General features: G+C 42.5%; 2 protein-coding genes across 2 annotated transcripts; both read left to right on the forward strand.

The window, feature by feature from the left end:
• Window positions 1-1,544: 1,544 nt before the first annotated feature.
• LOC122626179 lies at window positions 1,545-2,117 on the forward strand. The gene has a single exon (XM_043806337.1). The coding sequence runs from the start codon at window positions 1,589-1,591 to the stop codon at window positions 1,973-1,975; it is 387 nt and encodes a 128-aa protein (XP_043662272.1). The 5' UTR covers window positions 1,545-1,588; the 3' UTR covers window positions 1,976-2,117.
• Window positions 2,118-5,876: 3,759 nt separating this feature from the next.
• On the forward strand, window positions 5,877-7,816 carry LOC122619125. The gene is given in 2 exon segments (XM_043795866.1): window positions 5,877-7,515; window positions 7,517-7,816. Coding segments are annotated over 2 exon segments (126 nt in total). The 5' UTR covers window positions 5,877-7,422; the 3' UTR covers window positions 7,550-7,816.
• Window positions 7,817-14,619: the final 6,803 nt, after the last annotated feature.

Genomic DNA, 14,619 nt, shown 5'->3' on the forward strand with positions numbered 1-14,619 from the left:
TTTGCCCTAATTATGAACTCATATTTGAAAGCCCACCGCCGCCTTTCAATGATACGAAAGCTGGCCGGCTAGTCATAATGCAATTTTCGATTTCATGTTTATTTGACAGCTTCAAAGGGAAATGCGTCACTCGCCTGCAGCTGCAAATTAGTTGGCTGCATTTAATGGCCAGTGTGAAGTGCCCCAATCGAATTTAATTTGGCCAAGGCATTGGTCGTATGGATTAGCTCAACGCAGGGCGAATCATAATTAAGGATCATAATTGGTGTGTACACTTTAAATGTACTAAAAAGCGAACACTACTTTGTAATTGCATTGGCTGATAATCGCAAATGCGCCAGAGGCACGTGCGCAATTTTCCACAGATCTGGGTTTTAGTTATGGTCTTTAATATTTAAAGTGCCTCCTGTTTTTATGGTCGCTATTCGCAGTTTCAATTAAGCCTAAATGCAGTTGATTAACAAATTCAATTTGCATGCCGCGACGGCCACGGCGACTGCGGTCGAGCGTGAATTTTTCGCCGATGCAGCAAGACTTGCATAATTATCAGCGAGGCATTAAAACATTTACATTATCTGCGGCATTCCGTGCGAATTTAATTTACAATTTGCATAATGATAAATGAAGAGCGCTCTTAGCAGCGACTACAAATCAAGGCGGCCAAATGGCAAAAGTGAATTCAGAGCAGCGGCGGCGTCAAGTCAGCGGGAAATGATTCATGGTCCCATTGTGAGGCGGCTCCGGCTCTGATTTCGTAGTGAAAGTCGACCGAGTCATTTGTCGTCATAACTTTTGTCATTAAAAGCTGAGGGGGCGGGCGGTATGGGCGGTATGCCAAGGAGACTGGGCGTGGCCGTTACGTGCCGGGCGGACAAAGCCAGTCCTTCACTCCTCCGTCTCCCGTCACCCGTCTGTGTATGAGTATGTGTATACATTTTTCATAACATGCTAAACTCATGTGGCTGTGTCTGTGGCTCTCCCAGGGCAGCCAAGTCACGTTCCTTAATATGTCTGTGTATGCGACCGCCTGGATAAGTGTCCACGTTGCCCCATGTGTGTGGGTGTGTGTGGCTTCGAGTCTAACACATTTTTAATTTATTTTCATCCGACTGCCGTGCACAGTGGTGTGGATTTAGCCACAGCCTCAAGCACCGGGTTAAGAGCCTTCCTGAACCTTTGAGTGTTGGTCAGGAGCGAAAATAGTCACAGGATGAGGATGAGGATGAGGATGAGGCTAAGGCTCAGTAGCAGGCCATCATTGAGTCCTTGAGATCTGTCTCCCCAGAAAGTAAACAATGCACACTCATGCGTCCTTTGACTTTGTCTCAATGTCTTCACATGCCATTGATTGCAGAAAATTAAGCTCAGCTTTCCATTGCATTACTCTAATCTTCTTAACTACAAAAAAATACAAACTTTCTTAATAAATTCTATAAAATGCAGTAATGCTGATATTAGCCTGCAGTTTGTTTTCTTATCCTATGAAAAATAATAAAAATGTAGTAAGCCAAGCGGTGGATTTTAACTTCATTGTGTTACTACTCGTAACAGAATATTTCAAATAAAAGGTCCAGCTAATATTTCAAAAATGGATAAGATTATTGGAAAACTTGTTCGCTTCTTTTCCGTGGCGTCTGGTTTTCTACTCAATAAACTGTTGTTCTATGGATTGATCCTTGGACTGTTGATCCTAATTTTTATTCGACTTTTCATGATGGAGCGCCTTCAACGCTTGAAGGCGATAATCTCGAGGAGCCGGTCCGAATATGAACACGAATCGGAGGCAGACGATGAGGGATACATAGATGATGAGTTCCTATTCAGGGACCTCAACCCAGAGCAGAGTATCGAGTTGCATCGCCGCCAGCGATTGGAGGCAGCAGCCGAAGTACTGCGAAATGTGGCGGATAAGGAGGGATCCCACAAATGCCCCGAACCAAGACGAAAGAACACTGAACCTATGAAATCAAGATAAATTGTAGATAGTTAAGAATAGATAGTAGGATTATTAATTGCTTAAAATAACACACAGAGGGAGTGCAGCTTGATGTAACTGACTTACCATAACCGAATATCCAAGCATAATGAACTAAATACAATTCCATGCCCAGTCGTAATCCTTTGAAATTAATTTGCTGCCTTTGCCTTCATGTCTGGGGTCTTACAATTCCGTTGGCCATTTTAATTGGTTTGCGAGCACATAAGCCGGCCTTAAGTCGCCAGGTGGAACTGTAGCAAGGGTAAAAATGGCTATAAATATTTGTTCAGCTGGCTGGACCCAAGTACCAAGTTCCAGGAAGGGGGCAGTCGACTGGAGGCCTGGACAACTGCGGCGAGTGGAAGGCGCTTAAGATTAAAAAGCGTCACGGGCACTGGATGCGATGGCAAAACCACAAAGCAAACACAAACACAAATAGAGATGAGAGGGTTTGAGGAGGCTTAAATGGGGGTTCGTGGGTGCCGCAGTGGAAGCAGTGGTAAAATAAATATGTAAGTCATAAGTTAGAGGGTAGTCGAAGCAGCAAGTACCCTTCTTGAATGTAATCAGTAGCAGAAGGGCAAGCTTTACATAAAATTCAACAACAATTATGGTATACAACATAAAAGGGTAGTAATAAAGTAAATGTATATTATGTATATTTTAGTGAGTTTTAGGGTAGTTCTAGGGTATCATCCAGGCGACTAACCTTACTCCAGTGGTGCCCACATGTCCAATAGCAAACATTTTAAAGTTCAAAAGAAGGTCCTTAACCTGCAGCCGGGGGCGGATTGCACTTGCACTCACGTACATCACTCGCAGCTGATGTTGCCGCTGCTCTTGTTGTTGATGTGGCTGGTGTTGCAAGCGTTGCTGCTGCCACTGCTGCTGCTGCTGATGCCTTTGTGAGGTTGCAACTGCAGCTGCTGTGGGCTGCTAAATGAAGTGAGTGTCAACACAAATGCAAACAAATGGGAGGAGCGCATAAAGCGAAAAGTAAAAGGCGTCGCAAATCAACAGAGGACTTCCATCAAGTGAGGCGACAGGAGTGCCACGCCCCTGCGCCCCTACGCACACCAGTGACTCTCCATTTCGACTTCAACTCCCCGGCCAGACAAATGAGGTCAGTGCTCCGGGCTAGCACTCCCATTGTTGTTTAGTTTTAATAATATTAATGCACACTAATGTGCATCAAAACATTTAAATATATCTCACTGCGCTGTGGCCACAAAGGTATTTTAATGAAAGTTCTAGAAGTAGGCAAAGTGCTGTTACTAGTGAGATAATACTTTCATTATTTAGCAAATGCATTTCAGCAAAAACGAAGAAGAATGTTGATTGGAATTTGGCAAGAATGAGGATGTAAATACTAGAAAGTATAAGACTGCATTACAATAAGAACAAAACAATATGGAAATTATTCAATTTGGTCTTTAAAATTGTAGTTAAGTCAACTGCTAAAAACAGGAATCAGAAAAGGAAGTCTTTTCAAGTTATTCAAATAGTTTAAGAAACTTCCGTTATGATTTACGCACTTAAGGACTTTTTTAAAAGCTTCTTGAAACTTATACGACGCTCTGTTTCCTTGGTGTGCCATCTTCAAACTCTCTTTTCGCTCTAAAAACAAACTTGGAAATTTGCATTTGGCTTATATGCATGGGTAATTATTTCTTGCCTTGCGTTTTCCATTTCATTAGTTGCCACCGCCCGTTTCCCATTGTTTGCTCCCAAAATGAAAATTTTAATTAAGAAGGCAAACAGAATGCAGCAAAGACTTCGACTTCCACTTCGACTTGGACTTGGACTTCGATGAGTGGCCGAGTTGAGAGTACATATTTTATGAGCCACCAAAAACTTGGTCAATCCCTGTTCGGGCGCCACGGCATTTATTGGGTTTCATAAACTTTATGCACTCTGCGCTCGCCGATGCGATGAGAGTTTGCAGTTAGTTTTCATTTATATCCTCTTTTAAAGCTCATTAAGCGCATTTGCACGCTGCTGTGCATCGATTAACAATGGAAACAATATAAATTAATCTTTTAATGAATTTATATTGAATTAATATTAAATTCGGTTGGCATTATCATGTGCGTGCCAAAGTCAAACAACACGGAAAACAAAAATGATTAATTCCATCAAAACTTTAAGCTGCCACGCATTGCTGAACTTAAATATAGGGGGCATCGTTCCGTAAACATCATAAATAAATACGAAAGGCCAAATGTAAATAAATATATGAAAACGCCTTTTAACGAGAGCAACTAAACTTTTAGTTAGTGGAAACATTGACTTGTATCAGTTTACATTTTTTGACGCAATTGTTCCATCAATTATTTAAAACGAACTGCAAATATTTATTTTAATGTACGGCTCTTTAACATTTCACTCCAGTCAGTTATTTTAAAAACAATACGATAATTGCATGGTAGATATGAAAACACGGTGTCCTATTTTCTTCGCTTTGTGCATACAAATTCAATATAATTTAATTTCATAGCATTGTATCATTTACATAATAATAAAAATATTTATTTCATTTTCCGATATGTTGACTTTTGTTCAATTTCACTTGAATGCTTTTTATTTTACTATAGTATTTTGCCAGCTTTTGTAGCGAGCACCTTGGCTTATTATGCCAACAGCGGCGTCTAGCTCGGATATTCCATCTGAGATATTTTTAATACGAGTTCGCTTTACACAATGGTGTGAATATTTAAATTGAATATATGGCAAATTGGATGCCAAAAGGGGCGTGGCAGGGGGCGGGGGCCCACGTGTCGCCGTGTCGCCTGGTATTTGCATTTGGCTCAGTTCTACGACTCTTTTAACGCCACCAGACGGCTCCTCAGTAAACCATTCCAAATCCCTGCTCCGGTTGCTCCGGCATACAGTGCATACAGGGCACAGAGTGCATACAGTGCCTACATCTGTCTTCAGCTCCTTCTCGGCGTATTATTTCGTTGCATTCTGTGAACTGAAAGGACCAGTCGTGTAGGGGCATAAATGAAGGGATTTTCCTGTGTTCAGCAGGAAGATACTAGTATTCTAAACTGAACTAGATAGCTAGCTTACTGCTCGGAATATTTACCAGACCAGCAATGAAGGATCTCAAACCATAGTATATAGTTCTTTTTAATCTTCTTATCATTACCAATTCAAACTGTTTCGGATGTGAATATCCAGGGTATTTGGTGCAAACTTTTGTGGCAACCCTAGCCCAGTGTCGTATTCGTTTTGCCATTCGCATTTGTGCCAGGCAAACTCATTCAAGTGGCATTATAAACTAAGTTAAAACGACAATTTCTCCCGTACCTTATTGCTTGTTTGTTTGCATTCGCTTGTCGCAGCAAATCGAAGTTCTTTCTTGGCACCTTTTGTGAGTGTGTTACCTGAAGGGAAGTGACCTCATCCATATCACACATATTCCTTGGGGGATAGCAATTTTTTAAATTGGCTAGAACATACCTACGCCGCTGAATACTGTTTAATCATTTTCTATGCTTCCAAGAAAAAAGAGCTGAGAAGCAGTTATGTCCTCCCCTGTAAACGTCAGATAAACTGGCAATATATTCTTGCTATTCCTTTCAGACTTGAAATGTGCTTGACTTGTCCCAAAGGTTAAGCAGAAACTCACAAATTGCCAAGAACACATCGATGGCACTTCACTTTGTCGCACTCAGCAATTAGGAGGCACATTAATCATACGCCGCGTTGTCAATAAACTTGTTGAAGACATGAATCAGCGACAGTTCAACGACATTAGCATTTCGTTCCGTGCACTAGAAAAAATCAAAGCACATTGTTTCAAATAAAACAGAAATATATGTTAATAACTATTAATATATAATTTCAATGGTACATAGATTCTAAACATTAACATTACAGCACTATGCACTATAGGTGATAAATATTTATTACGCATTCTAAAACACTCATTTTCTGCGAGTGTTCACCTCAGCTGCCTCTCCGGAGGTCCTTGTCTTGTTGACTTTGCATTATCTTAATTGTGGTCCGTGGAGGTCCTGGCACGTGTGCAGAACGCATGTGCGCTGCTATTTTCGTGTGCTCCGGATGAAGTGCAGCTAATGACTTTGTTTGCCATGCGCCGGCTGGCGATGATGGATAGCCGTCGCCAGCTGCCGTGGAAAATTGCCTAATGCCGCGGTGCATTCAGTTCAGCATCGGCCCACCTGCTAACCGGCTGGCAATCTGGTTCGCTTGTCCAGCAATGACACACCGCAGCCTAAAGTTTCCTTCGTCCTCACTCCTGCTGCTCCTCACCATGATACTCTGGCTGTTTGCAGGACCTGCGGACAGTTGCTGCCGCTGCTGTCTGGGCGAGAATTGCAAGGACCTAAACTGCTGCCCCTGGTGTCCAAGCGCAGTGACTTTGGACTGGCAGACGATCCGTTGAAGGATGGAAGCCGTAGCACTATGTATATAGTTTTGATCTGAAGAACGAAAACTTTTATTTATTTCCCCTTTGCATTTTTTCAATGTCCATCTGGGATAGGCGATAAAATCGATTGTTTTTACATGTGAAACACATACTCTCACTTCATAATTCGCATGCAAGACTCATCAATTCATTGCTCCAAAAGCAGAAGGCTGACAAAGTGTTTTCCCAATGACTTACTCCGCCCTGCCAGTTCTCCCAGACTTCTTTTCCCAGTTTTCCCAGTTTCCCAGTTTTCCGACCGACCGTCGACTGTCGACTGAATGACTGAGTGACGAAGAGAGGGACTTCCTGACAGCCAATAAATGTCACTTTGGCCGGCTGATGCATGAATACATCCGTCGCCTGCCTGGCCTGCCTGGTGTCTCCCCAAACAGGAGCTGGTAACTCACCGAAGTGGCAGCTTATAAAGTCCTGCTGTGTCGCCCAGATAATTGACAGCGATGTGACGAAGAAATTGGGGCAGACAGTCGTCTAGATGCGAATTTAAAGGTAAGCAGCTGCAAATGACTCACTCAGGGAGTCAGTCGAATCAAAAGTTTTCATGTCTGCAGCAGATAGTAAAAGTATCAAATCAATAATGGGCACCACCACTAACTTGGCCAAGTCATCGACATGTGGATGAGCCATGACAATAGTCAAATGGCCACTTCGCTGGCTCCCTAATTGCCAAAAAACAATCACTAAACAGAGGTCAGCGAAAGTCAAAAGTCTAGACAGCAACTGTTACTCTCCACTCCCACCAAGCTGCCCCATAATCTGCTCCATTAGTTGGCGAAAAATGCGAAGATGGCTATGGATGTGAAGATGGAGATGGATATGGATGTGAGTATGGAAAATCTGCAGTAAATTCGATTAACTATGCATGCAAATGCCATTGAGAACATGAGATATGAAATTAATTCGACGTACCACGACGGAACACACGTCAGGAACTCATTTGGCCAGCAGAGCTCGATGAGATCCGTGTAAGCGTTAAAGCGCCGACATGACTGCGGACAGGAATTGCGCATGGTGTAATCCTCGGTGTGGAATGGTGGAATGGAGGGCACAGGATGACGTGGTGATGAAATGGGATGGCTTCGTGGATGGTCGTGCTGCAAACCAAATATTAGCTCTGCAGCTGCACTGTTTTTCAATTAAACTAGCTGAATGCTCCTTCAGTCGTGCATTAAAATGAAAATTTAATCACGCCAACGGCCATGGCTGCGAAATGAATCACATTCGCTGACCTGAACCTGAACCTGAACCCCACGTCTCCATCCGCGGCAGGAAAAATGCGATGGAGGCGCATACGTATTGTGAGGAAATATGTAATTAAATTTTTCTCCCGTATGTCATGTCTTCGCCTCGCCACGCTGATGGTTTTTTAAGGAGGCTTTAATGGGTAGTATTCGTTCTTCATAATGCAAGTTACTAAAATATTTGGATTATTTCCTATTGAAATCTTTATCACTCTTCAAAACTGTAGATTTTATTTTGGTTCTATTAGCATAGATTGCGGATGGCTTTTTGCGTGGTCAACTTAAAGCCACACCTCAACCATTGAACACGACTGTTTGCGCTCTAATGGGTAACAATTAATCGTTTCCATGCGAGACTTTGCCCACGTGCTCGTTCATTATTTTAAAATGCGCATCACAAGTGTTGGATATATATTTGTTTATCGCTGGCTGCGACTTGCAGCCCGTTTAAAATGGCTGTGGCTGTGGCAAGACTCTGACCACACGCCCACATTTTCATGCCACGTGAAAAGGGAAGAGAGCGCGCACACACGATTTTCCACGCTGATAGAGTGAATGGAAATGAATGAATGAGGAATTTCACTTACCCCCATTCCCAATCCACATACACATTCACATCCGCATCCGCATCCGCATTCATGTCCATGGCTGCTGCTTTCTTATCGCTGCTCTGGGCTGCGCGCTGCATTTATATTTAAATGTATTTAAACGACCGACAATTTGAGAGCATCGCCGTTGTCAGTGGCAGAGCTGCATGGTCCCAAATACGGACTACGGACTACGGACTCCCCTCTCATTTGCAGTCCGGCGAGGGGCCAAGGAGCCAAGCAGGAGGACTCCGGACGAAGAAGGATCCGCCTGCAGCTGCAGTCCCATTTGTTTGTGCTCTGCCCGGCTTTGGCTTTCCCTGGGGTTTCTGGGCTCCGGCTGCTCCGGCTGCTCGGGCTGTGATAAAAGTAAATATGTGGCATTGGTTTGCGGCCCGGCGGTTTCATTTAACTCGGTTCGAATTCGGTTCTCGGACTCGCTTATTTTCCGCTGCAAGTGCAAGTGCGTTCTAGCGTCATTTTTAATTAATTCAAATTAATATTTCGAAAACCTTTCATTGGTCATGGGAAACTAATTTTAAAGTGCACGCTTCACTACCCCAAAGCAGCTATTGCTTTTGCAAAAATCACACTTAAATAAATGTTATTTTAAGACAAGAATAAAAGGGAGTCGAATGCATTAAAGTTTGCCCTACCCAAATCCAATCCCAATTTGGCAACGTTTCTAGCATACCCTGGAGTAGTACATATGTACATGCTTGTAGACAAGTTCGATTGGAACGAAAAACGCAACACAAGTTGTGCGGATATTTGTTTAGTTCGGTTCGACTTTTCCGGGAGCAGCTAATTTTGTCGAAAAGTTTAATACATTGAAAACTAATTTGCGCTCGCAATGGAAAACACGTTTCTGTTCTGGCAACTTTCGACACATCCACCAGCACTGGCTGGCATTGCATTTGAAATGTGAGTTTAATAATTTGGTTTCGGGTTTGGCAGCCAGTTAAACTAATTGCAGAATAAATACGAAAAATAGTAAATGCCAAACGCTTCCACGAATATAATTAACTTTCTGAAAGTAAACACAATCTTGGCTGCCAACTCAAGACAACAGCTGTTAATGAGTGCAGTTTGCTGGCAAGTTTGTGGCCCTGCACCCGCAACTTTCACCAAGGAGTCATTGTTCTCAATCCGAGTGCAGCTCCACTCGCAATTTACGCAGCTGGCACTTGGCAATCGCTGCTGACGCCCGCTTAGTTAATATTGGCCAAGTTTATGGCAAGTGGAAAAGTTTAGCTCAAGCACCCACCTCCCAGCTCCCAACTACCATCTTCCAGTTCCCACTTGCAGATTCCAGATCCTAGATCCCAGTTCCCAGCAAGTGGCTGCAAGTGATATGGGCAGCACTATTGATTTACCGCGGCTCAAAGCCATCTTCTGACTAGACCCGCTGACGCTAAAGCCCTGACATCAGACGTCGCGCCGATGTCGCTGTCGCTGGCCATTCCCCCGCTCCCCTCCCTCCCTCCAGCAACAGCGCGGCCGTCGCCATGTCTGCTGCCAGCAGCAAGCGGAAACGGAAGTCGCAGCAACTGAAGCGGACTCCAAGGACACTCGCGCGCCGAAGCGCCAATGCCCTGCGCAGTTTTATAAACTATTCACGGTGAGTTGGAGTAAAAAATTAAAGATCATATATATATATTTATTTATGTATATCCATAAAAGTAATATTTAATAAAACACTTTTGCTCCGCTTTTGCAGTAAATGTTAATTAACAAAAATATTAAAAAAGCTAATATTCCCGATTCATTTGTGTTAGTGTGTCTAGACCGCAACAGAAGCAATCGCAGTACATGGCTCGCAGTTTTTAGCCCTCGTCAGTGGAGTTTTCCTGCCGCTCGCTACTTGCAGGCAAATGCTGGACATTTTTACGGTTTGGCAAGTGTCAACAACACGACACAGTAGCTTGAAAAGAACGAGGGGAAACGCTGTCAGTGCGCTCTAAGACAAACATTTTATTTATTGTTTCCCGGGAAAATCCGGGCGCGAAACCACCACAAATGCGAGCACTTTTAAGACCATTATTAGACCACTATTGGAATTGCATCAGAAGTGCAACAATTAGCTTTCAGAGTGCGAAATGCGTCTTATTTTTGTTGCATTTCCAGCAAAATATAATATTGTTTCGAATTTCTCTTATTGGTTTGGACGTCCAAATGGAGCCGGAAACATTGCACTTTTCTTGGTCATGCCTCAATCAATTTCAATTCGCTGCTCGATATTTTAGCAATTTTGCAGTGTTGTGGTGGAAGAATTTGCTGACACAAATTGATGCTGCGCCTACTGCTGGTACGGGTATTATAACCATCGACGGGCGGATGAAAAACAAAATGCCGCAAAATTGTGTGAAATGCTTCTGAAATGGGCAATAATGGGATTAGGCTGCGCATGGCAAAATATTCCAAAAAATACAGTCCGTATGAAAATAGTCGCAAATCGAATGGAAATACCAGACATATTTTAGATTAGTGTTCTGGTTGGGAAAATTTCAATCAGCTCTAAATGGTTATGGTTATCAGTGTTCTAAGCCTCGAACAAAATTATGCCATATGCAACATTCAAAGCCTCCAATCATCGAAATTGCCAATTTCGAGAAGCTCTCGACCAGATTGAGCGACTTGAGTGCTCTGGTCGGGCGAATGAATCATTTAAAAATTATATAGAAAAATCCCGGCAGTCTTAAGCCAGTCTTAAGGCATTTGGCAGGAAAACAATGAAACTTGAGGCTGGAGTGCAGCAAAGCTCTTATCGAAATGGCAGAGACAGTTAGGGAAAGTGCGGCGAAAGTTTTAAGCGTCTTTGCACGCATACTATTTCTCATGAGCAGCAAATACAATTGCACAATAAAAATCCACGGGACCCAGACGGGAATAAGAATAAGAAGTGCACTGAGACAGGCAAAAGGCTTAAGCGGAAAGAATTTTAAGAGCTTGCCGTCAACCAAAGGTTTATTTGTTCCCTCTACATCCAGAGCCAAAGACAGTTACAGTTTTTCCCCCGCAGTCAAAAATAAAGCAGAATAAGCATGGAAACGGAGGCAGTGATGCTTTCTCATTTTCCCATAATGCCTGACGCGTTTTTCCAACTGCCGAAGCAGCTGTCATTTCATTAATGCTTTTATGGGCCTCCAAAATGTTGCAGGAATGAGTCCATCCAAATTAAAGGTAAAACGCCACAACTTTGCTCATTAAAAAAGGAAAGCTTTCGAGCTGAAACAATGGAATGGCCATCCATTTGATTAACTCCTTCAAATGCCAATTAAAACGCAAGTTTAATACGTAAAAGGTTTAAAAGTAAAAGGGGAGGAAAAGCACTGCAATGTTGTTTGCTGACCTTTAATTTGAATCTATTACAATGTCTCATTTTTTATTGAGTGAACTATAAAGCGGAGGGAGAATGGTAAATAAATTTTAATTTTAGTACTCGCAAATACATTATTTAAAGGATCTGGCTGCTGGGGCGGAGCATGCGAAGCGAAGGACAAAGCCAAGCTAAGCCATAAAAATGTGTACGGCAAATAAATTTTAAGTGAAATACTTGTAAATGAAAACAAATGTAGCACACATAAAACACAACAAAAGTGAAAAGAAAGATGGGACAGCGGCTATGGGCCACAAAATTCTATATTACGTATACGCCATGTTCATGTGCAACTGTGTGTAATAAATATTGCAAGGACACACAAATAAGATCGCCAAGGACATTGGGAAATGTTGTGTGCTACTGTGGCTGTGGCTAAAAATTCGCCATAAATTCGGGCCTGGCATAGGCCCAGCAAAAGCGATAAATATCGAAAATCAACTAAAAATGACCAACAATGCTTTATTCAATTTGGCACAGGAGTGAGGGAGGGGAATGGCTTTTAATTGATATGCGGCAGAGGGCGACTCCTTTTCTGTGCACCAAACATAAATTTACAGAAAGTATAATTTATGCTAAAATAAACAGAAATTAATTTCATATTATTTTTGCCTTGTTTGCCGCCGGCAAAATCCAATTCCCATGCACAAACACAAACGCAAACACATTATTAGAAAAATGCTGAGTTGAGTATGAAAATCCCAAATTATTATCGCTATTGTGTCGAGGCTTAAACAGCACCACACATATTTTGATATTCATATTTCGATAAATTCAATGCAATTTTTGCACCCACGTTTGCCCATTAAATACCCAAACACTCAATACAGTGTGTAATTAAAATTAATAAAGCTCCAGCACGCTTCAATGTATCTTAATTCTTTCGTCTAGTTGCCCAATTGCCCACTCGATGTACACTTAATTAAAATGCACTTATACCTAATTCACCATTGACTATCAGTACTATCAGTTTCATGAAGTATTTATCTCTCGGCCATCGGGCCATACAAATTGCAAATTTACATATCTAATTACGACCACAAACGATATCGTGCTGGCACTATTAGAAATGTAAATTTGACAAATAAATCCAAAGACAATAAATTGCGAAAAATAATGTATAAATACATAAATAAATATTTCATATGCTACGTTGGCATTAACAGCTGTCGTCTTTTATGCCACCGCCACTGCCATTGCCACTGCAACTGCAACTGCCACAGCGACTGCCAATGAATATTCAAATAACAAACTTTAATCAATGCAATTTTTACCCAATTCTCTTAGATACAAATGAATATATCCACACAGCCCCGCTGCTGCTGTGGATAACCGCAGTCGGACATAAATTCCAATTGTATGACAGGTGAGCTGGAGCCGGACAATTCTGGCAAGCCGACCACAAAAGCGACAAAAGCAAACGTTTATCACGACTGTTTTGCAAATGATTTAGAAAAATACGCAGCAACCGCAGCACAAGTGATACCATAAACTTTGAATTTATCCTGACCACAACCGAAAATATTTCAGCATTTCACGTTAAATTATTTTCAATTAGAGCTTGTCATAAGTCTTGCGACAGACAAATGGCAGAACTTTTTTGATTGACACAGAGTAAATACTTACTTACCAATTTCTTAGGTCAACGTGAGTTTTTAAGCTAATTAGTTTTAAATAGTTCTGTGATTGGTTTGTTTCGATTTGAGTGAGTGAGAATCGGACTCATATTAAACATATCAAACATGTAAAATAGTATAACCTCTAAAATGAATTTGACCTCCATTCTAGAAGCACTCAAAAACTGGATGATCTATCGAGGCCAGACGAAGAATCGTTTGGCATAGCCAACTGCTCAGATGCAAAATTATAATGGGGGGGCACATTAAGCGACACGTTCGCTTTATCATTTGCGTGCTGGTTGCGTAATCACCAGGGAAAGCAAAGGGAAAGCCACCCACTCCACTGGAAGTGGGAAAATCACAGGACAAGGTGCAGTAGCTGGGTGGCAGGAGCAGCAGCAGCAGCAGCAGCAGTAACAGCAGCAGCAGGATATCCTGTCACGTTTTCAGTTGACTTGACTGCTCCTCGCCGTGGGAGTGTGTGCCGAGTACTTAACCGTTCAAGTTGCTCCGGCTCTGGCTCCGGCTTCGACTCCGCCTCCAACTACAACTCCGACACCAACTCCGGCTTACTTGCCTCTGGGCCACTGTCGTCAATGTCTGCGGCTGCTACTACGACCACACAGGGAATAAAAACGTGAACTAAGAACGAGATTTCATTGTATATTCATCTTACAAAAACCACCCAAAAACTGTACCTTCTAATTTTTATCAATTCAATTACTTCATGAAAACTGGAAAGATAGCATAGTTAGGTTTTCTTATTTCTTATACAGTCAGTTGTTAGTGGATTTTTTCTTAATGAATATAATCAAGGCCCTCTTTTTTCTCAGTGCAACTTCGGCTGGTTGGCCTAGCATCTCGCCTTGTAGTGGTGTGAAAATTAAAGGAATTCCGTTATTATTTTGCCTTTTTCCATTTTCCCCAACGCCATTGCATGTGCATATTTTGTGGAGCACTTCGTCGCAAATTATGTCGGCGCAGCGCAGCAAATGCTGCATATGCATGTGGCATGGGGCCATGTCACAAGTGCTTAGTAGACTCATGACAGTTTCTTCTGCATAAACAACAACAGCCACCCTGTATCCATCCTCCCTCGCAGGATGTGCACGCGAGTGTGGGTGTGAGTGTGGATGTGAGTGTGGATGTGAATGTGAGTGTGGATGTGGATGCAACGTGCAAGTAATTTGCAAAGTAGAAGCTGCAGACGCCGTGTGCTGGTGCAACTTGCAGCTCGGTGGTGCAGCTTGCTGCGCGATGTCTTTTGCTGGCAGCTCATTATGAGGCGGCTTTTGTGCGGCTTTGATATATGATTATGACGCGCTGGCTCGGGAAAACATGAAAGACGAAGGGGTT

The sequence above is a fragment of the Drosophila teissieri genome, chromosome 2L, assembly GCF_016746235.2.
Source record: "Drosophila teissieri strain GT53w chromosome 2L, Prin_Dtei_1.1, whole genome shotgun sequence".
NCBI lineage: Eukaryota > Metazoa > Arthropoda > Insecta > Diptera > Drosophilidae > Drosophila > Drosophila teissieri.